Source organism: Physeter macrocephalus, chromosome 6, assembly GCF_002837175.3.
Source record: "Physeter macrocephalus isolate SW-GA chromosome 6, ASM283717v5, whole genome shotgun sequence".
NCBI lineage: Eukaryota > Metazoa > Chordata > Mammalia > Artiodactyla > Physeteridae > Physeter > Physeter macrocephalus.
In genome coordinates, this window is record NC_041219.1 from 13,388,801 (window position 1) to 13,410,748 (window position 21,948).

The following is a 21,948-nucleotide window of genomic DNA, read 5'->3' on the forward strand; positions in this document are numbered from 1 at the left end:
TGATCATTATGTAGTGTCCTTCCTTGTCTCTTGTAACATTCTTTGTTTTAAAGTCTATTTTATCTGATATGAGTATTGCTACTCCAGCTTTCTTTTGATTTCCATTTGCATGGAATATCTTTTTCCATCCCCTCACTTTCAGTCTGTATGTGTTCCTAGGTCTGAAGTGGGTCTCTTGTAGACAGCATATATACATGTCTTGTTTTTGTATCCATTCAGCAAGCCTGTGTCTTTTGGTTGGAGCATTTAATCCATTCACATTTAAGATAATTATCGATTTGTATGTTCCTATTACCATTTTCTTAATCGTTTTGGGTTTGGTTTTGTAGGTCCTTTTCTTCTCTTATGTTTTCCACTTAGAGAAGTTCCTTTAGCATTTGTTGTAGAGCGGGTTTGGTGGTGCTGAATTCTCTTAGCTTTTGCTTGTCTGTAAAGCTTTTGATTCCTCCATTGAATCTGAATGAGATCCTTGCCGGGTAGAGTAATCTTGGTTGTATGTTCTTCCCTTTCATCACTTTAAGTATATCATGCCACTCTCTTCTGGCTTGTAGAGTTTCTGCTGAGAAATCAGCTGTTAACCTTATGGGAGTTCCCTTGGCTGTTATTTGTCTTTTTTCCCTTGCTGCTCTCAATAATTTTCTTTGTCTTTAATTTTTGCCAATTTGATTACTATGTGTCTCGGTGTGTTTCTCCTTGGGTTTATCCTGTGTGGGACTCGCTGTGCTTCCTGGACTTGGGTGGCTATTTCCTTTCCCATGTTAGGGAAATCTTCCACTATGACCTCTTCAAGTATTTTCTCGGGTCCTTTCTCTCTCTCTTCTCCTTTGGGGACCCCTATCATGTGAATGTTGTTGCGTTTAATGTTTTCCTAGAAGTCTCTTAGGCTGTCTTCATTTCTTTTCATTCTTTTTTCTTTATTCTGTTCCGCAGCAGTGAATTCCACCATTCTGTCTTCCAGGTCACTTATCCGTTCTTCTGCTTCATTTATTCTGCTGTTGTTTCCTTCTAGTGTAGTTTTCATTTCAGTTATTGTATTATTCATCTCTGTTTGTTTGTTCTTTAATTCTTCTAGGTCTTTGTAAACATTTCTTGCATCTTCTCTATCTTTGCCTCCATTCTTTTTCCGAGATCCTGGATCATCTTCACTATTATTATTCTGAATTCTTTTTCTGGAAGGTTGCCTATCTCCATTTCATTGTTCTTCTCTGGTTTTATCTTGTTTCTTCAACTGGTACATAGCCCTCTGACTTTTCATCTTGTCTGTCTCTCTGTAAATGTGGTTTTTGTTTCACAGGCTGCAGGATTGTAGTTCTTCTTGCTTCTGTAACTATCTTTTTAATTAAAGACAATTTATACTTGCAAAGTTCTCCAAAAGAACTGCTAATCTGAATTTAGCTAAACTAATTTTTTCATATATGTTTTTTCCACATTATATAAGAAATATATTTCTTACTTAGTTATTCTTCCTTTGGGCTTATTGTGCCACACTGAGTAACAACTACCCTGCTAATATCTGTTGTTGTTAAAAATATACTTAAAATTTTAGAAAGTGACCATTCTTCTATTTTATTAAACACAGTTTTCTGAAAAATCAATGTTACCTGAACATTTTACTTCTAATTTTAAAAAAATAGTTTTTAGATGAGATTTCTCTAGAAAAGAGTAGAATTTTGACAGTAAAATAAGTCTACCAACCCATAAAATTAAGCTAAATTTTTAGACGTTTGTATGAGATTTCAATTTCATTTTTCCTCTTTAAACCTAAAGCCAAATGTTTTAGCAGATTTTTAATCCAAAGTACAAGCACTATTGATTTTAAATTCAAAGATGAAAGTCTGACTTTATTTAAAATTTAACATTCATCTTAGTCTATATGTTATAAAATTAACTATCTAAATTATGTGATTCACTAAGTATGCACTATAGGTATTCTTTTGTGAATAAATTCCTGGCAAAAGCAGAATGGATTTCCAATAAATATTTTTTCACTTCGGAGATTTCTTTTAAATGGGAAGTAGATTCAATTTTGGTACAATTATCTATTATTAGTTGGGCAAGGGACGGAATATAGATAAACTTGGAGAGGCTGAGAAATTTTGATGAATTGTATTTGAATTTGTCATGGTATTGGCAGTTTTCACAGACATGTTCTTTTTCCTTTATGATAAATAAACGCAAATGAAATTATACTCAAGTATCTGAAGATCCATCTATGAATCCAGGAGGTCGCTATTGATTTTTTATTATGAGATTCTTTGACTTATAAGCTATTAAAAGTCTATAAGAGGGTTTGTTTTTTAAAAATACCTAACTGTCCTCTATCAGGAATATGCCAGATACTCAGAGAAGATAGATATATGAGATGCCAAGTATCTATTCCGAACTTGGATATCGTTTCAGTTAGCACCATCTATCTTTTTTTTTTTTTAAGTGTGTAAGGCTTGTATAGTCATTGGACATTCTCATGTATGAAGCAGTTTCCTGCAGAGGCAGTTGTCATGGACCTGCCTTTTTTCATATATACTGGGAGACATTAAGTAGGGATAAACTGCTTACCATGGAGTGAAGAACCCAAGCCTGATTCTTTGGCTTTATGCCAAAGAAAGAAAATGGAGAAAATGATGAATGACAAACACGTTATGGAGGAATTCTCCCCACCTAGAGGCTGACAAGAATTCTAATTTTTAGGATTGCTATCACTGCCAAGAAGGATACTCCTTGTTTTTGTGCTCCTGATGGAAATATTGCTTCTGCTGAAACAGTACTCCAGTTCCTTGTTGTTGTGTTGGTACTGTTATCTTATCTTCCTAATAGTGAGTCCTTTATTTCTGGTAAAGATACTCATTTAAATAACTATGGGAGATCAAATTTATACACGGATTTTCGTTGAGACATAGCTTAAAATTACCCTTAATTCAGTAAGAAAATAGGTGTTTTATAAAAATTTGATTTGTAAGCTTTTTAAATAATTTAACTATTTTAAGGACTATACATTACATATATTTCTATTCGCTTTTTTAAAATTGCTTTGGCTTGGTGAAACTAGATCTTCCCACTAGGAATTTTGTTGGATGAAAAGTGCCAGAATCTAAGATGACATGTGGCATTTAACAGGAGTGAGTTAGGAATTAATTCCAGGTTTTGTTCTTGAATATAAAGAATCTATTTCCTAAGTGCAAAATAAATGAGAAAATCTAAAATCACTCATTTGACAAAAACTCAGGGTTTCCAGTTAACAGTAAATGCAACATGATGTACCAATGCAATAATAGTATTTATCTATGTAATATAATCATGGGTAGTATTAATAAGTTTGGTATCGGGCTTCCCTGGTGGCGCAGTGGTTGAGAGTCTGCCTGCCGATGCAGGGGACACGGGTTCATGCCCCGGTCCAGGAAGATCCCACATGCCGCGGAGCGGCTGGGCCCATGAGCCATGGCCGCTGAGCCTGCACGTCCGGAGCCTGCGCTCCGCAATGGGAGAGGCCACAACAGGGAGAGGCCCGCGTACCGCAAAAAAAAAAAAAAAAAAAAAAAACAACAACAATAAGTTTGGTATCTAAAATGAGCATTGTGATATCTTGCTTTATATGGTACTGGTCAGCTCTGGGTACCACCCTTTTAAAGAAATAAAGACTGTTCAGACCACATTTATAAGAGAATAATGAAGACATTATTTTTTAATTGTCTATTGCATTTACCTTCTTACATTTACAAGTAAGAGGTTGTAAGACACAACTTGAAAGGTCAGCCACGCATCTAAATGTACCAGGATGTTAGCACTACATAAAATCAAACTCATTTGATAGTGAGCTATGAATAAGAATCTTTTACTTTTAAAGCTCCTAAATTCTGTTTGTTTCACAGGAGTCTGAACTGATTGAACTAAGAGAAACCATTGAAATGCTGAAGGCCCAGAACTCTGCTGCCCAGGCAGCCATTCAGGGAGCGCTCAATGGTCCAGACCACCCTCCCAAAGGTATGTTTAGAAATCTTGCCATTTTTCATCCAATATGCTAGGAATCTATTTTTATTCATTAATTAGAGCAAAGCTGCTTTTACTCAGTCACACTGCCTTTTATAATATATCAATATAAGTTGCTACTAATGCAGTCAGAATCTCAGAATTTAAGAACAGTAGGCTTCAGTATCAAACTGACCTTAAGGAAATTGCTTCTACAGTCCAACACTTTTCTCTCCACTTGATTTGGTGAAGGTGGGTCTGAGGAGGTTGGTTAATGTATTCATATCTGCCTTCAAGCAAAACAAACCTGGGAAGGAGTATGAAAATCTAGATCTGTATGTAAAAATACAATAATCAATATGGTGAAGTAGTGGATACTGGGAGCAACTCGTCCTGGGCGGGGGCAATAAAAAGGTACATTTTCTGTAGAGAACTTTAAAAACAGTAAGAAAATGGACTAAAAGTTGGTGTGTTTTTAATTATTACTATGTTTCAGCAATTGGAAGCAATGATAAAATAATCTTCTCTGCCACCACCCCACTCCTTAAATTGCCACTGAGGAAATACTCTGTGATAATGTCATGTCATTGTTTTCTTTACATAGGTTGTACTTATTCCTATTCTGACTCTTTTCAGTAGCATTCAATATGCTCAACTCTTTACCAGCTGAAAAATGTTTTCCTAAATCCTGAGTGCTCTGTCATCTCTCTTTGCATTTCCAGATGAATTTTGGGAAAGCTTGATGGAATCATTCAGTGTCTTCAACAGCCAGTTACACTTCAGACCATGGGAGTGTGGTTTCTCTTCCACTACTCCACCAAAACTGTTCTCTCCAGCATCAATAATGACTTAGATGACTCTAAATCCAGTACAAAATTTAAAATTCTTATTGTATTTCTTGTGCAAATAGCATTTGATGCTGATGTCCACTGCATCCTACTTGAAACATTCACTTCTTCTAATGCTCGTGACATCACATTCTTAGTTTTTCTTTTGCTCCTTTGAAATTTCTTTCACAGTTTCTCTTGTAGATTCACTCGTTTGTATGCATTTGTTAAATGTTGATGTTTCTTAGAATGCAGTCCTAAACTGTCTTCCATTATGATTTTATACATTATGATTCTCTTCATCCTATCTAAAAGTTTGTACAAGCTCATCTAGTACTCTACCTATAATTATTATTTATGTGTTGATAACTGTCAAATATATCTCTCCAGGGCAGTCTTATCTCTTGAGTTACAGATCTGTATATCTAGCTGCCAAAGAGAAAACTCCATTAGGTTATCTTTGGATGTCTGTTTGTCACCGGAAAGTCAACGTCTCCAAATTTGAACTTGTCTTCTTCCTTCTCAGACCTGCTTTGCCTTCAGTGTTCCTTTCTCAGTAAACAGCATCAACATCCTTCCATATGGCCAGAAATCCTCCTCTTCTTACACAGTAAATCACCGTTCTATTGATTCCATCCATTAAATATATCTTGTTCCCTTTTCTCTGATCCTGCTATCACCATTCCTCATATCTCCCCTGAACTATGACCACAAACTCCTAAGTCTTAAGGAGGCTTCCTGCTCTTCATCTTTCACCTCCTTATGCCATTCTTCACACTGAGACCAGAGCAGTTGTCTAACAATATATATTTAAAAGGTATCCCATTGCCTTTGGATGAAATACTAACTCTTTAACATGACATAATCTCTCTTTGCCAGCTTTGTTCATTCAACAAGTATTTATTGATATTACCATTTATGTGCTAGACACTGTTCTAGACCTTATGTCTTGCTATTTTGTCGTGTTGTGTATTTCATATTTCAGCTATCCAGAACTTCTTTCAGTTCTTCAAAATTTCTTTATATATTCTCTTTATTCTACTTGGAACTTTCTACCCTGTTTGTTCAGCATAAAAACATTTTGAGATCTTGCAAGAGTTAGCCTAAACATGCCTGCTTGTCTCCTAAACTATATGAGGTCCCTCTGTGATATGTTTCTGGAAATAACTGTACTTCCCTCATCAAAATTTGCATTAAGACACTTTGGTGCCTTAATTTGTTTATGGTCTGCCTTTCCTGGTCGATGGCAGGGTGGTCTGTTTTCTTAATCCTTAATCCTGGCCATAATGATGGCTTGCACATAAAAGGGGCTTATTCAAATTTTATAGAAAGGACTAATACAATTTTTAAAAACTTGAAATTTAACTTATAGGAAAACAGTTATATAAAGTGAGATATACTTAAATTGAAGGACAAACTAGTTCTCTAGGGGCTACTTCTGTTAAGAATTTAGCAACTTTCCATGTGGGGGAGTTAATGTATATGTGGCATGGAAAATTACTGCATATTTAAAGCTTATCGTAGAGCTATAATAAAGCAGCTTATGTTCTAAATCTTCATGTCAGTAAATAGGTCCAGAAGGGATTTTAAAAGGCTTAATCCTTTCTTTACCACAGTACAAGTCACTGAAGTAAAACTTTCTGGAAAGATTCCTTTTATCTCAGGCAACAGGTAGCTTAATATATCTACTGGAATTGAAAAATAGGAATTCCTTTGCTCAGAAATGTGGGAGGGATACCTAAAATGAACAAAATGATAACAGTTAATATTCAACTTGGCCAAGAAAGATTAAAAAGTAATTTTATAAGATTTAAAACTAACAAAAACAAATAGTTATAAAGGGTTGAATGTATATAGAATATTCAGGTTGTGTTTCTGTAGTATTAAAACTCATATCAAGGCATATTGTAAATATTTAGAGAAGAGCATTCCAGGAGGATCTTGAGACAGAAAAGAGATTAGTGCCTTTATGGAACTGATACAAGGAAGATAATGACCAAAGATAAAGTAAGTAGAACCAGGTTGGAGAGATAAGTACTGACCAGATTACTGAGGAACCTTCGGGCCATATTTAAGAGTTGAAATGTTTTCTATTCTTATTAAAATGGAAATCTATTGGGAAGTCTCATGTAAGGGAGTGATGGTGAGGTTTTTCTTGAAAAAGATTTCTCTAACTCTGGTTTGTAGAATGGTTTGAAGGTGAGTTGGACAGCTGTTCTTTCTTAGAGCAGGTAGGTGATGTTGGTGGCTTGAACTAGAACAGTGACGGTGCAGAAGGTGGGAAGTGGAAAATGAATGAATGAATAAACATATAAGTGAAATAGATATTTTTAAAGTAAGCTTCTCCATTCATTCAGATTGTTGATATTCATTTGGTCACCCATTCTTTACTGAGCTCTGCAATGCCACATGTACTCAATCAAATACTTACAAACACTAGAAAAGAACTGCCAGAGAAAAGTAAAATGCATTCCCTTCATTCCATGGTATTATGGAAATTATGCCCTTGCCAATCTTCATTGGAAATGCGGTCATAATTGAACATAACTAATACCTCCAAGGACTACTTTTGACCTACAATTAACAAGAATTTACCTATCTTTTTAAAATTTGGGATTACTTGAAGTCAAATATAATTTATTAATTCTGGATATAATAAAAACTCTGGAATACTTTAACGCTTAATACATCTGTTTTATTTGTAAAAGTCAGTTATGAAGGGAAAAATAACAAATACTAATCTTGTTCAGAAAAGCTTATAGCCAACTGTAGCAGAAATTTAAAACACAGATACCTGCACATGTTCTTTTATTGCTTATTCATATAATTTCCATATTAGTTGATTAAGGGATACTGTGCTCCTTTATTGTTGAATCAAAACAACACACATAAATACCTTGATTTAGGTTTTGGTACTGGTAATGTTTTGGGCATGCAAAAACAGTAAATGTTCTCATCATTAAAAAATATATACTTTTGGACCAAACTCTAGGGATTCTTAAAAGCAGCTGTTTTTACCCTCCTGTAAAATTTTTCAACATGGTTATTCTCTTAATGGAAAAATTAAAGTACTTTTTGGTATGTATGTACATGAGATTAAGAATGGAGATATGTATATGCATATTATACACCCACACATATACTTATTTATTGTATGTTTTGAAAGTAACCAGTTACAGTTCCATTGCCATCTGCCATTTTACTGTTAAATTAGTCAACTGCAAAGCTTTGATTATATACTATTATTTCTATGGGAACTTTTTGAAAGCTATATAATAATTTCTGACATCTTATAAGTTCCACTGCGATTTTTTTGCTTGGCTAATGTGCATTGATACCAATTATATATGACAATAGAAATGGCCTAAAAGCATATTTGACCTTAAAATAATTTTATGAATTATTAATGTCTCCACTAACACTTAGGTTCACTGTGAGTAGAAATCATTTCAATTTTAATTTTAATGACTATAAATAAATCTTATAAGCTGATTGTATGGAGTAAGTGAATATGTTCAAAAAGTGATTTAGTATCAAATGGTATCCTCTTCAAAATATCTTATTATCTAGAGAAGCACTCCATGCTTTTTAGGAGTATATAGAGGTCATATCACCTGGCAATTAGTACAATAGACAGTAGGATACTTCTAAGTCTCAAGTTGGCTCCACTGTTTTTCAGCTACGTGACCACAGGGAAAATTTAATAATTACACTCATTTCAGTGGTTTGCTTTAAAATTAGATACTCCCAGAGCAGAGTAGTAAAAGCTAGCTTTATTATTACCTGTTATTATTGTTACTACTATTACTCTTCCAAGTCATGGACAGGGGTTAGGGGTATGATGGAAGAATTGCACTGTCTTAAGTATGATTTCTGTTTAATTCACAAATGCAGTCTACCCGCATTCTCTCTTGAGGACCTTCACCCCATTGGCTCTTTGACCTTGGTCAAGCTACTTAACTTCTTTGCACTTCAATTGCTCCATCTGTGGTATGAAGTGCTTAGATGACTTGCAAGGTTTGTTTTGGCTCTAACAAGATATGATTCCATGAAATGGAAAGTTAATATATTTGGCTTCGGTAGCTCTATTCAAAGGACAAATATTAAAAACACACAATTAATTATCATGCTATTAAGAGTTTCCTTTTACTCCATGGAACAAATCATTTGGAATAAATCATTTTGGAAGTGCTGTTTGATCCAGGTATTCAGTAAAAATCACTAGCATAGCAGTTCATTTTGGGACAAAACTCAGAATTCATTAAAACACCAGTGCTACAGACTTACTTGAGATTCCCATTGAATCTTAATACAGATAACCCAGTTAATTAAAGCAAATATGGTTGTACTTTATTAAGCTTATAAAACCAAAACTGCATTGAAATAATCTGTACAAAGCCATGTTGACATTTATTAGAGGACTTCCTCTCAGAAAGCCTAAAAGTCTTGTTTGTTCAGATTGCAAGTTTTTATGAGTAAACGTGATACTGTCTATCTGTGGCTAGATCTCCGCATCAGAAGACAGCATTCCTCCGAAAGCGTTTCTAGTATCAACAGTGCCACCAGCCATTCCAGCATTGGCAGTGGTAACGATGCTGACTCCAAGAAGAAAAAAAAGAAAAACTGGGTAAGCCATTAGCATTCATCTAATTCAGAAGCTTATTACTGCACAGTGAGTCAGGCTTTTTCCTTTTGGGCTTTAGAGATCCACAGCAGTTTACAGTGTCTCATTCAAGTAACTGACACCTCAAAGGCTACACTCATCACCAAGATTAGGGCAGCATGGTGCTGAAGAGCAAATGTTTTGGAGTTGGCACTAACTAAACTTGGATTCGAATCCCAACTTTGACACTTACTATTTGGATCTTAGGCAAGTGACTTCACCTTTTTGGGGAGCCTAAATTTTCTCATCTGTAAAAATTGGATAATTAATACTGAGTTTATAGAGATACTGTAAAGAAAAATAGGGTAACATGTGTAAATAAATGGCTCCGAGCAGGGGCTTACTGTGGAGGAAGAGATGAAGAAGAAGAAAAAGATAATGGTGATGCTGATGGTGGTGATGGTGGTGGTGCTGGTGGATGGAGGAAGTGGAGAAAAAATGGAATAAAAAAGTAAAAGGGAAAGAAGAGAACTTGAAAGCCTCTCCACCCCTTGCATCAACAGGGTTTATAGTGTGAATAAAGTGTCAGTGTATAAGAAATCAACTATATGTATTTTTACCAAAAGAACATAGGATAAATATAGAAATGTACTTTAACAGAACTGCCCCTTAAGTTTGCTAGAGATAGAATTTATGATTTTAAGTAACTGCTGAAAAACTGAGGGGAAGATGCTCTCACTGCAAAATGTTTCAAAACAATGAGGTAAAGGATTTCTTTTAATGCCATGCAAGAAAAGTAGATTTTAAATAAGTAGAACTCTTGATGAAATCCAAAATATAACTAGCAGAGGATTTTACTGGAGTGCTTTCTGTAAATAATGAGAGAAATATCTTTTCTGTTTTGAAAAAAATGTTTATGCAGGTAATATTTTAAAATACTGATCAGCCTTCATTCCCTTGATTTGTAATTCCACACTCTTTCATGTTTCTGCAAGGTGAACTCTAGAGGAAGTGAGGTGAATATAAACCATGGACAATTTGGCATGCATCTATAAAAATACCCACCCTTGGCATGAATGCTATTCATTTTGGCAGGAGGCTTTTATACCTTTTAAAAACAGATTACCTTGTATGTCTTTTCTTTGTGCCTTTTCATTTTAATCTCCAGTTTTAAAGAGAAGTAAAACTACTTTCTGAATAGCGCTGTAGGGCATACCAACTCTGGTTTCTCATAGTCCGGGAACTGAAAATTTGAATAGAAACTCACAATTAATGAAGTGTTAGGTGAATTTGATTTCATTTTGCTTTTTAAGTTTATATTGTCAGCAGGCCCTGACTTGATTGTAGCGCTAAAGCAGCCATTTAAAACAAATTGCCTTGAAGAGAGGAGCCTTCTGAACGGAGATCCCTTCAAGGTACTTCGTTTTAAATGAGTGCTCTGACAGCCATGCCCTTGACCCTGCACTGTTTAAAAGCCTTCCATGTTTGCGCTGCGCTGGATTAATACAAGAATAAAACAAAACCACAAAACACGGTATCTTTTTTTTTAGAGATACTGTGCTGCAGCTGTTAATCCTTTGCTTATACATACTGACCCCAGGCAGTGGCTAGGATGGCACCTGCAAACTAACGGCCCAAAGCAAGATGCCCCCAGTACAAATAGACAAGGAAGGTAATTTCTGTCCTTCTTGCAGCTGAGAAGCTCATTCAAACAAGCCTTTGGGAAGAAAAAGTCCACCAAGCCTCCATCCTCACATTCGGACATTGAAGAGCTTACCGATTCGTCCCTTCCAGCGTCCCCCAAGCTGCCCCACAATGCGGGTGACTGTGGGTCAGCCTCCATGAAGCCCTCGCAGTCCGCCTCAGCGTAAGTCACTTGTCTGCCGGTTGCGGAAGTATTTGTTAAAGACAACTTCAGGCCAAGCCTAGATCTGTGTTCTAAATGGAACGGCAGCACCATTTCTATACCGATTATTTTCAGATCTTCCTTAGAATAGCAGACAGCATTTGTTTCTTTTCTGCTTTCCATGCATTAGAAATTGAGTGTTCTTGATCTCATTCTCCCCTTTTCTAAGTTATTATTTTCACTTCTTTTCACTTGCATTTGTCCGTGTATCTGTCTAACTGTGCATTAAATGCAGGTTACCCCTTGTGTGGCCACCAAAGAAACGGCAAAATGGCCCTGTGATCTACAAGCATAGATCCCGGTAAAATGGAGTGTGATGCATGAAAACTGCAAAGATCCTGGTTCTAACCTAAGCAGTGTTCACTCTTGCTTTTTCTAAAATCACTCGCATGCATTTCAACAATGACTACCTTCTCTGTCCTCCTGTTTTGGAAGTAAAATTTCGTTTCCTCAAGCCAAACTTCAATCCTTTTTTCTTTAATTGTGTTAGATAATCTAGCATAACATTTTTTTATAGTATCCCACTAGTTGATGTTACAAGAAAGAATAAAACATTTAGAATGTAAAACATGTGCTCTGATAATTCTCTTTGTTCTATAAACTATTTAAATGAGATTTCCTTGTGTGCCCAAGACAGTGGCTCACCCAGAACTCATATAAAGCAGGGCCACTAATAGAACCATTTAAGACCCTTGTACACCCTGTATAATTTCCTGACTTAGAGGAAAGAACATAGCACTATCATTTTGTGACCAGCAATTAGTCCTCACTTTTTAAATGGAAAAGATATTCATTAACATAAAACAAATTCTTTTGACATACTTCCTACAAAGCTGTCTACAGAACAACAATAGGATACAATGTATAGTACCTTCAAGCAGCCCCCAACTAGCCTGCTTATTTGGGTTGAAACCTATGATTCAGTTTCATTAGCTGATTTCCTAAATCAGCTGAGCCTACCAGGCGCATTATATAACACTCATCCATTATCTAAATGTCCAAAACTAATCTCCCTGATTTCTTTTCTCCAATATTTATATTGAATTTTATCGTAACCTGAAGATAGTATTGTGGCAAATAAGGTTATTCTTTGCAAAAGTTTACAAAACAAGAAATCAACGTTTTAAGGACATAATAACTTTGCTTAAAACAAATTTCATGTTGCAAATAGAGGCTCAAGTCCCTTGAAAAATGGTAGAATGAGATGTAGTAATATTATGACTTTTCAGCTCCATAAACATCAACAACAAGGGAATTTTGAGGATCACTTTATATACAGTAAAGATAGATTGTTCTTAAACTTCAGAAAATAGGAAGAAACGATTAAAAGAGACAGCTACTATTTTCAGTTTTGAACCTGTGAATGTATTACTGTTTGTAAAACTCTTTTTCCTTTTCTCTAGGTATTGCCAGCAGCAAATAATCTCTGTACCTGCTGGACAATATTGCAGTTCAGCTTTTAAAAGAAGCATTGCCTTTCGTAATCCTCTGGCTTCCCCAACCACTGATTTTGTGCTTGTTTCTTTCTTCAGGATCTGTGAATGCACAGAGGCTGAGGCAGAGATAATTCTGCAGCTGAAGAGTGAGCTCAGAGAAAAGGAATTAAAATTAACGGATATTCGGCTGGAGGCCCTCAGCTCTGCTCATCATCTCGATCAGATCCGGGAAGCCATGAACCGGATGCAGGTCGGTCCGAAAGCACCTTCAGGGAACAAACAGGAGAGATTTAAAATGCTGCTTATTCTCTTCTCTTAGTTATTATAAAGACAAATCTCACGTTTAAATCCTTTTTGGAAATGCACTCTGTTTATTCAGTCTCTGCACCTCATTTCTCAATACTGGATGGAGAATTTTGTCAAATCCAGGTTTGGAAGTGGAAGTGCAAACTGGCCAGTTGCACTCAAGGACCATTGAAGGCACTGTACTAGTGATTGGATTCGCTGAGAGCTAAGGTTTTAGAGAAACTACTACAGCCCTTGCTTCTTCACTTTTCCATGATTTACCCTTATGGTAACTTTTTCCTATTCTTTTGAAATCTGACTTTCAAACACCTTTACCTGTTTTCTATTGAAAAACAAACGTAATGAGGAATCAACAGAAATATAACACAAGCTTTCTAAATATGAAAGTAAGCGTGATGTAGAATGCCATCTGTAGAAGTAAAGCTTTTCTATTTTTTGGAAGCATCTGAAGGCTAAATTCAGAATCAGTCTGTGCTCAGACTAAGTTTTCATTTTATTATGGTCAACCAGTAATCACTTGGTACCACAGATGACTGAAATAGGGAAAGCTCATTGCTGAGCAGATTCATCTGCCAATGGATATATTCATCAATAGGCTTGTGTTGTTTTTATGAGCTTAGTGCCCCATTTTGAAGGAACAAAAACTTTTTCAGACGTTAGCTAGGATTCTGAGGTGGTAATTTTAAATCTCCTTATTTGTATTACTTTTGTTTAACTGTGGTTTTCAACTCTCCCTGAATTCAGAGTATTAAAAAAGGCATTATTTTCTCTGAGATTTTAACATTACTTTCATTTAAAATTTTTTTTTAAGTTTAAAAAAATTTTTTATTTTATTGAAGTATAAAGTTGATTTACAATGTCATGTTAGTTTCAGGTGTACAGCACAGTGATTCAGTTATATGTATATAACTGAATATATATATACGTGCATAGATTGATATAGATATAAAAAGATATTCTTTTTCAGATTCTTTTCCCTTATAGGTTATTACAAAATATCGAGTATAGTTCCCTGTGCTATACAGTAGGTCCCTGTTGGTTATCTATTTTTATATATGTAGTAGTGTGTATGTTTACTTTTAAAATGAGAAGTGGTATGAACTTTTCAATTATGTTATTCTTAATTCATATAAGACCATGTCATATTTGGAAAACTCCTCAAATATATGATAGATTTTTTAAAAATTATAAAAAATTCTACTGGTTAGTGTGTGTATTTGTGAATAGCTGAATATGTGTATGTGAGAGACAGAGAAAGGGATTGCTTTTCCTTCTTTGGAAGGAAATCCTGTTTTCATAATTTATGTTTGTCTATTTAATATCTCACCACATGGTTTATTTAATAAATGAACTGATTAACCCTGTTAAAAGAGTTGGTACCCTTTTCTCAATCAAGCTAGCTCTATGTTTTTCATGTTTTCCATCTTCACAACAGAATGAGATTGAAATACTGAAGGCTGAAAACGACCGGTTGAAGGCAGAAACGGGGAACGCTGCGAAGCCAGCTCGGCCCCCGTCTGAGTCCGCAAGTAGCACTTCCTCCTCATCCTCACGCCAGTCCTTAGGACTCTCTCTGAACAATCTGAACATCACGGAGTCTGTTACCTCAGGTGATTCTGTGCACACACCTGCCTGAATCAAAGCATGCCTCGGACTTCATAAGCCTGGAGACCTCGAATTTGGAGACCCTTACCCGCTGCAGCTCTCACCCATACCCTTTTCAAAATGTTAACGGCCTAGTTCTCAGAAATAGTCTTTTTTCCACTTATAAATTTATTTTACTTCATTATCATTTTAATTTCTTTTATTTATTTATTTTTGGCTGCGTTGGGTCTTCGTTGCTGCACACGGGTTTTCTCTAGTTGTGGAGAGTGGGGTCTACTCTTCGTTGCGGTGAGCGGGCTTCTCATTGCGGTGACTTCTCTTGTTGCAGAGCACGGACTCTAGAGTGCAGGCTCAGTAGTTGTGGCTCATGGGCTCTAGAGCACAGGCTCAGTAGTTGTGGTGCACGGGCTCAGCCGCTTCGCGGCATGTGGGATCCTCCCGGACCAGGGCTCGAACCCGTGTCCCCGGCACTGGCAGGCGGACTCTCAACCACTGCGCCACCAGGGAAACCCCTTCATTATCATTTTAGAAGAACATTCTTTGTGAAAGAGTAAAAAGACATAGAGATATGGTTTTCATATCATTTTTTAAAACAGTTACTTGTGTTTGAGAAGTACTTCCTCCAGAGTTACAAATAGGATGAAAAAGTAATATTCTCAGTGATGATTGTTAGTACTAATGAATATAATACTCAGAACCCCATGCAATTTGACGGTGTTTTAAGTGTACGAAGCCCGTATACAAGTGTATCAGGACCTATTCCTAAATTTGGTTAGATGATCCTGCATGATGTGGCCCAGGGAGAACATAATGCTACTACATCACCCAGACTGCAGCTCTATTAGATTTTCAACAAACAAAAAGAACACACTGGATTCTATTATTGTATTCAATGGTACTAATGATGGAACAAGGGTACAGTTTTATTCAATTGCAGATAGAATCATATGACATACTGTTGTCTTAATAGCTGATGAACTCTTCAGTTATAAAGTATAACTGCTCCTATGGCATCGAATCATTCAAGGTATATAAGACTTAGTTGAGGAAAGATTTACATGAAGATCTGCAGTGATTGCAAAGCACAGCCACTAGATGACGCTTGGAAACCAATAATATGTATACATGTTCCTGGGCAATTTTAGATCCCATGATAGAATTGAGAAATGTCACGGCTTGCCTTAAATTACACCAAAATATAAAAAAAGAAGATAAAGATGAAAACGAAAAAGAAAAGAAACAGAAATACAGCAAGCTGATATTGATGATATTTTAATGAATCATATCTCTTGCTTCTAAAATGTCAGAATTTTTAAAATTCTACTAATTATATCTGCCCTTCATGGTGTAAAGTGAATGGCCCAAATGCATACTTGCTTTCTTCTTATAAAAGGTAACTAGAAACTAAAAGGCAAGTAGGAATTTCCTGAAGTTCATGAAAACAACGTTTATACCATTTGGCAGGGATTGGGGAAGGAAAATGAATTTTGAGAATACACATCAAGTAAAAGAAATATTAGTAGCTAAGAAAAAACAGAGATGTCATAATTAAATGAACTTAGAAATCATTAGGTAAAATAAAACTATGGAAATATGGTAATAACTTGAATGTGTAAATTGTCTATGAAGTGTTATCATCCACATTCTTCAAAAGATGGGAAAAAAGAAAGAACAAAAACTTTAAATGTATAGAATCTGAGAGTCCTGAGCCACATCCTATACATTGGCTTGTCGGTGATGAACCTGAGAGAGGTGAGGTAGGATCCACACCTAATGGCAGTCAGTGCCTGCCTATGTCTTGGAGCTTCATTTCTAAGGAGAGAAAAGGACTGGTACCTTATAGGATGGCTTAATGGTGGGATTTTACTGCCTGTTACATGATTTCGGTTTAGCCTATGGAAATATGATAAGGTGTGAAGGAGGCAAATTTAGTACTGAAGGTAGTTTAGTAAGAACAGCCATATAAAAATGAAACCAAAATTAATGTCTAGGAAAGACTAGGACTCATAAAGATAAATATGAAATCAAAGAAATTAAATTTACATTTTCTGTGTCCATTTAACTGATGGCCATGATTTAGAATTTGGGGCAATTTGGTGAGGAGCGGTGTTTTTTTTTTTTTTTTTCAAAAATGTGCTTTATAATTACCCGTTTCATAGTTTATTTTTAGTCCTATATATTATTTTATTTCCTCAACTATTTTTCAATAGCGATACTTGTGTCTGAACTAGCAAGAAAAATGTAAATCACTTGACATCACTTGACTTAGGATACTTTTCAAGTCAAGTTTTCATTGCCTTCACTCTTGTTTAGTGGGTTCAGAATTGGAAATCAAAAGTGCCTTTATGCTGAGGCTTTTTAATAGAAAAAGTTTCTAGAGTTCATGATTATTTTTTTAAAAAAAAGAAGTAGGCAGGAGAGAGGCTAATTGACAAATGTCCAGTTCCTGAAATAATAGTGCATGTCCCATACATCCAGTGAAGACAGAAGTTTGAAAAACCTTCAGTTTTTGTCAGAATTTCACTTGACTATAACCAGAATGGCAAATCTTTTTTCAAAATGTTGACAGAGGACTCTAACTTATTTTCCATAAAACAACACAGAGAACCCTTATCTCAAACTGGCTGTTGTTTGTTTTTACTCAGAGTTGTTTGTTCAGGCGATCATCCCATCAATGTGCTGGGGTGGGGGGCAGGGGGGACCCAGAGTGAGTCATGATGTGCTCCTTCCACTGTCAACACAAGGAGTTAGAATAAACACACAGAGAAAAGGAGTAATGGTTAGAACAGATGAACTTACTAAACACGGAGGTTAAAGTGCTTTAAAAGTATTTTCTATTATGTTCTCAATAACCCTGCGAATCTGGTGCTTTTTTGCCCCATTTTATAGATGAGGAAACCAAGACTTAGGAAAGTGATTATGATATTTTTCAAGATTATGCATCCAATAAGTGATAGAGCTAATATTTGAGCCCAGATCTGGATGATTCCAGTGCCTCTTAACTACTGTATTCATTTTGCTAAAGCACTTAAAACATCCAAGATTACCTTGTTGAGAATGTATATTCCAAAAGGGCAGGGAATTCATCTTCTTCATTCCCAATGCCCAGCACAGTTCCTGATTTCTCTTTTTTTAAAATAAATTTATTTATTTATTTTTGGCTGCTGTTGGGTCTTGGTTGCTGTGTGTGGGCTTTCTCTAGTTGCGGCGAGTGGGCGCTACCCTCTGTTGTGGTGCGTGGGCTTCTCGTTGCGGTGGCTTCTCTTGTTGCGGGGCACGGGCTCTAGGCACTCGGGCTTCAGTAGTACCAGCACGCGGGCTCAGTAGTTGTGGCTGGCGGGCTCTAGAGCGCAGACTCAGTAGTTATGGCGCACGGGCTTAGCCGCTCCGCGGCATGTGGGATCTTCCCAGACCAGAGCTCGAACCCACGTCCCTGCATTGGAAGGCAGATTCTTAACCACTGCGCCAGCAGGAAAATCCACAGTTCCTGATTTCTTTGATGCTTAATAAACTGTTAGTTAAAATAAATATTTTTGAATATTTATGAAGTTATGACTAATTGAGCAAAGTACTAAAGAGTTAATTTGGTCATGAATTACAAGATATTTAGATGTGAACAATAAGCCACTTTAAACTTTTGAGAAAAGGAGCAAGGACAGAATTAAAATGACATTTAAGGAAGAGGTTTGAATTGGATAGGAAAAATGGTGAGAGACTGGGAGGTTGTTAATCTAGTAAAATAAATAAATAAATTTCAGTATGGGAGATTGTCTTTGACAATTTAAAAATTTATAGCAAAAAAACTCCATATTCCTTAAACTCTAAATGTGCTTTTGATTGTTATGGTGTTATGGCATTTTTTTTAACTCCTTCCTTTGCAAAATTGCATATTTCTAATTATTAAGATAATAGAAGCATTTTATTTTCTGAAGGCACTTGATGAAATTGTCACTTCTATAATGGTACAGTCACAGTCCTTGGCTCTCTAAATTTACACTTTGAACAGTTGAGTCCTCTTGTCACCAGGCACATGTGCTCTTCAACACAGAACCAAGTTTTCTTTGTCCCCAGAAAACTATCTTCATATTAAACATAATAGCATCCTTGTCAAAGGAAAACATATATGTGGGATAGTTTGCCTTAATCATTCTCCAAACTGGACATTAATCTCATATGTTTTGAAAATTAATCTTTAATCACATTTTAAGGTTGGTGGGTTAAAGGTTAGCTAGCTTTATCATGCTTCTGTAACTCTTAGCTGATTACTAGAAGTATTGTTTTGGTTTTGAAGCTATAAGCATAAACAGAACAGGAGAGCAATAATTAATATATTTCTGCGGGGAGGTATAATGCCGTGGTTGAAATTCAAAACATTACCTAAAATTATAGATACGAGGTGAGTAGTCATATAGCAGGGAATGTGCCAAATGCTTGAAAATCATTTCAGTTGACAGTCAGTCTCACCACCTTTGCATTCATAATTACATGGGTGATGAGCTTGGATGTTTTCGGTTGGATAGAAAAATCAGATTGCTTTTCAGTTTGTCACGGTTATAATGGTAACTGACTATTACTCAGGTATTACTCAGACCTGTGCATAATAGAAAAAAGGAACCCCTTATTTCCTCATCTAAATGCAATGGGTGCCCAACAGTTGGGTGAAGATCTTTGGAAGCAGAAATAAATTCTTAGATGGAAACTTTAACCCAACACAGTCACTCACCTTCTTGGAAGCTGAGGTTTTTCAAACCAGTTAGGTTAGAATGGGTGGCAGAAAATCTGAATATTCCCATTGAAAGATGTAAAACTATGAGGGAGAAAACGATAACAGTAAAGAAATCCAAGCTAATGTGACTCTATTGTATGTGTGTGTGTTTGTGTATGTTTCTTTGAAAATTTGGTAGATATTTTGCTCGATGATGCTGGTGATGCAACCGGACATAAAGATGGCCGCAGCGTGAAAATTATAGTCTCCATAAGCAAGGGCTACGGTCGAGCAAAGGTATTTCTTTAACCTTAAGTTCTTTATTACTAAAAGATGAGAATGACCATGAATCAAATAAGTATTTGTCATAAATATACTATCAGCGGTGTTTGTCTTGGCATTGGCCTAATCTATTATAAAAGCATGAAAGTTAGGGACTCAGAAGAAATGACATCATCCTATGGGTAAAAATGTGTCTCAGTATGTCATGTTCATTCACTGCAAACAATATTGGTTGTCAGCCACCCTCATTTCTAAAACCAAAAAAGTACATTGCTTTCTTTGACATTAACATTTTGTCTAACTAAATACAGGTGATATTTATGATGTATAGTAACATGTTGCTAGAGCTGCCAAGACGGTCTTTGTACAAAGAAGAGACTATAAGTTATATGGCTCTTCCAGACACTGGAAAGATATATTTTATTGGACTCAGTATGACAAATTCCATTGACGCTACTTGTGTGTATCATTTTAAAGCAAGGTCTTAGATGATAAGGCAAATATTCTAATTTTTCTGGAATGAAATATTGCCTTCAAATTGGCAATACCATTCTGACCCTAGCCTCTTCTTGAAACTAAAACTATTATTTCAAGTTGAAATTGTAGTTCAGGGGCCAAAAATACAAATTTGTAAGTGTCCAAAAATTTTTTATCAGACAGAAAAACAAAAAAATCTTTAGAATTTTAAGATAATTGAAGTATTTAAGTTTGAAAAGTGAGCTAGCAATTGTGAATTTTTACACTGAGCATATATTCCAAGAATTCTAATGCCATAAACTTTCTGCTTGAGCTGCAAATCTGTGCCTGAATTTCCCAAGTGGGTCTTTATGTAAAAGACTGTAATAGTCTCAGTGAAGCTCAGATAGTCTAATGATCTCTGATTTAAAAGCAGCTGCTTAAAAGCACTGTATGCATGTCCATTTTGACTCAGTTACAATAACGCTGTAAAACAAGTTTTCTTTTTCAAAATAATTCTGAAAGATAATATTTTGGAACGTTGGAAGGTAGTTGTCTTAGTCTTCTTGGGTTACCATAACAAAATACTATAGATTGGGTGGCTTAAACAACAGAAATTTATTTTCTCACAGTTATTAAGTCCAAGATCAAGGTGCTGGCTGATTTGGTTCCTGGTGAGGGCTCTCTCCTTGGGTTGCAGATGACTGCCTTCTTCCTGTGTCCTCACTTGGCCTTTCCTCAGTGTGTGTACTTGGGGAGAGAGAAAGAGATCTCTCTCCTACTTCCCCTACTTAGAAGGCCACTAATCCCATGATGAGAGACCCACTCTCATGGCCTAATCTAGCTCTTTTTGCCTCCTGCTGGCTCCATTTCCAAATACCATCAATTGGGGGTTGAGGCTTTAATATATGAGTTTGGGGGGGGAACACAAACATTCAGTCTATAACAGTAGTTACAAAATAAGAATGGTTTGCTGTGAATTTCTCAACTTTTTCTGTAACAGATATTGACTTCAGGTTATATCTAAATAGTGCTGATAATCATTTACCCTTATAAAGTTAAATGTTGCAGATGAAGAAATTGAGGCTCTGAGCCAGCTAAGTGATTGAACTAACATCACATTTCTTAATTACATGGTAGATGTTGTGTGTTGTAGAATCCATGTCTTCTAACACCTGACTCAGTTATTTTTCTACCACCTCTTAAGGACTATGCAAGTTGGTGACTAGAATCAGGATTGTGATATATCAACTGTCTAATTATATATACTGGTGTCATGATCACTATCTCATGTAACCATTCCAGTCAACATAAAACGGCTTCAGTCAGACTATAAATTGAATTGCTTACTTTTCTAATATATGTAGAAATTCCTCAAAATCCCATCCTACAAAAACGATAAATTTGGGACCTTTGTTTGCATTATAAAGGAGTTCTTTGCTTGATAAAATGAGTCCTGTAGGATTCCCTGGCAAGTTCTTCTAAATACTGAATTTTCTGATAAATTCAAAATGGGACCTGTGTTGTGAATATGTGAATGCCATACTACCATGGATAACTTATTTTTCAAAACTGGATTGGATTTTAGAGATAATCTAAATAAAAAAATAAACTGAGTTTTGGACTTAACAAAGATAAGGTCACAGAAACATTAAGATGAGGCTCTAGGACTCATGATATAGTTCTGTTCCATCTCTTTCACCATTTCCCTGCTACCAAGTTGCTTCTTTTCAGGAATGCACCCACTGCATTAAAACAGAAGACTTGTTCTCTCCTGTCCCTTTCCCTTCTACTGAACAGGTCATGAATCAGTTTTCCTTGACCATACCACTTCATCTAATCTTTTTCTCTCTTGTTTT

General features: G+C 35.9%; 1 protein-coding gene across 7 annotated transcripts in view; it reads left to right on the forward strand.

Annotated features, from left to right (window-relative positions):
* The window catches only part of NAV3 (neuron navigator 3), a 258,060-nt gene that overhangs the window by 212,422 nt on the left and 23,690 nt on the right, over nucleotides 1-21,948 (forward strand). For 6 of the 7 annotated variants that reach the window (XR_008617544.1, XM_007115738.4, XM_007115742.4 and 3 more), the window contains 7 exons: nucleotides 3,867-3,978; nucleotides 9,296-9,417; nucleotides 10,389-10,409; nucleotides 11,088-11,260; nucleotides 12,832-12,985; nucleotides 14,477-14,651; nucleotides 19,551-19,648. Coding sequence is in view for 6 of the 7 variants with exons in the window: in XM_007115738.4 (XP_007115800.1) it covers nucleotides 3,867-3,978; nucleotides 9,296-9,417; nucleotides 10,389-10,409; nucleotides 11,088-11,260; nucleotides 12,832-12,985; nucleotides 14,477-14,651; nucleotides 19,551-19,648 (855 nt within the window). In the remaining variant the exon portion in view is untranslated. The remainder of the gene's footprint in view (nucleotides 1-3,866; nucleotides 3,979-9,295; nucleotides 9,418-10,388; nucleotides 10,410-11,087; nucleotides 11,261-12,831; nucleotides 12,986-14,476; nucleotides 14,652-19,550; nucleotides 19,649-21,948) is intronic. The other variant, XM_007115739.4, reaches the window with a different exon arrangement.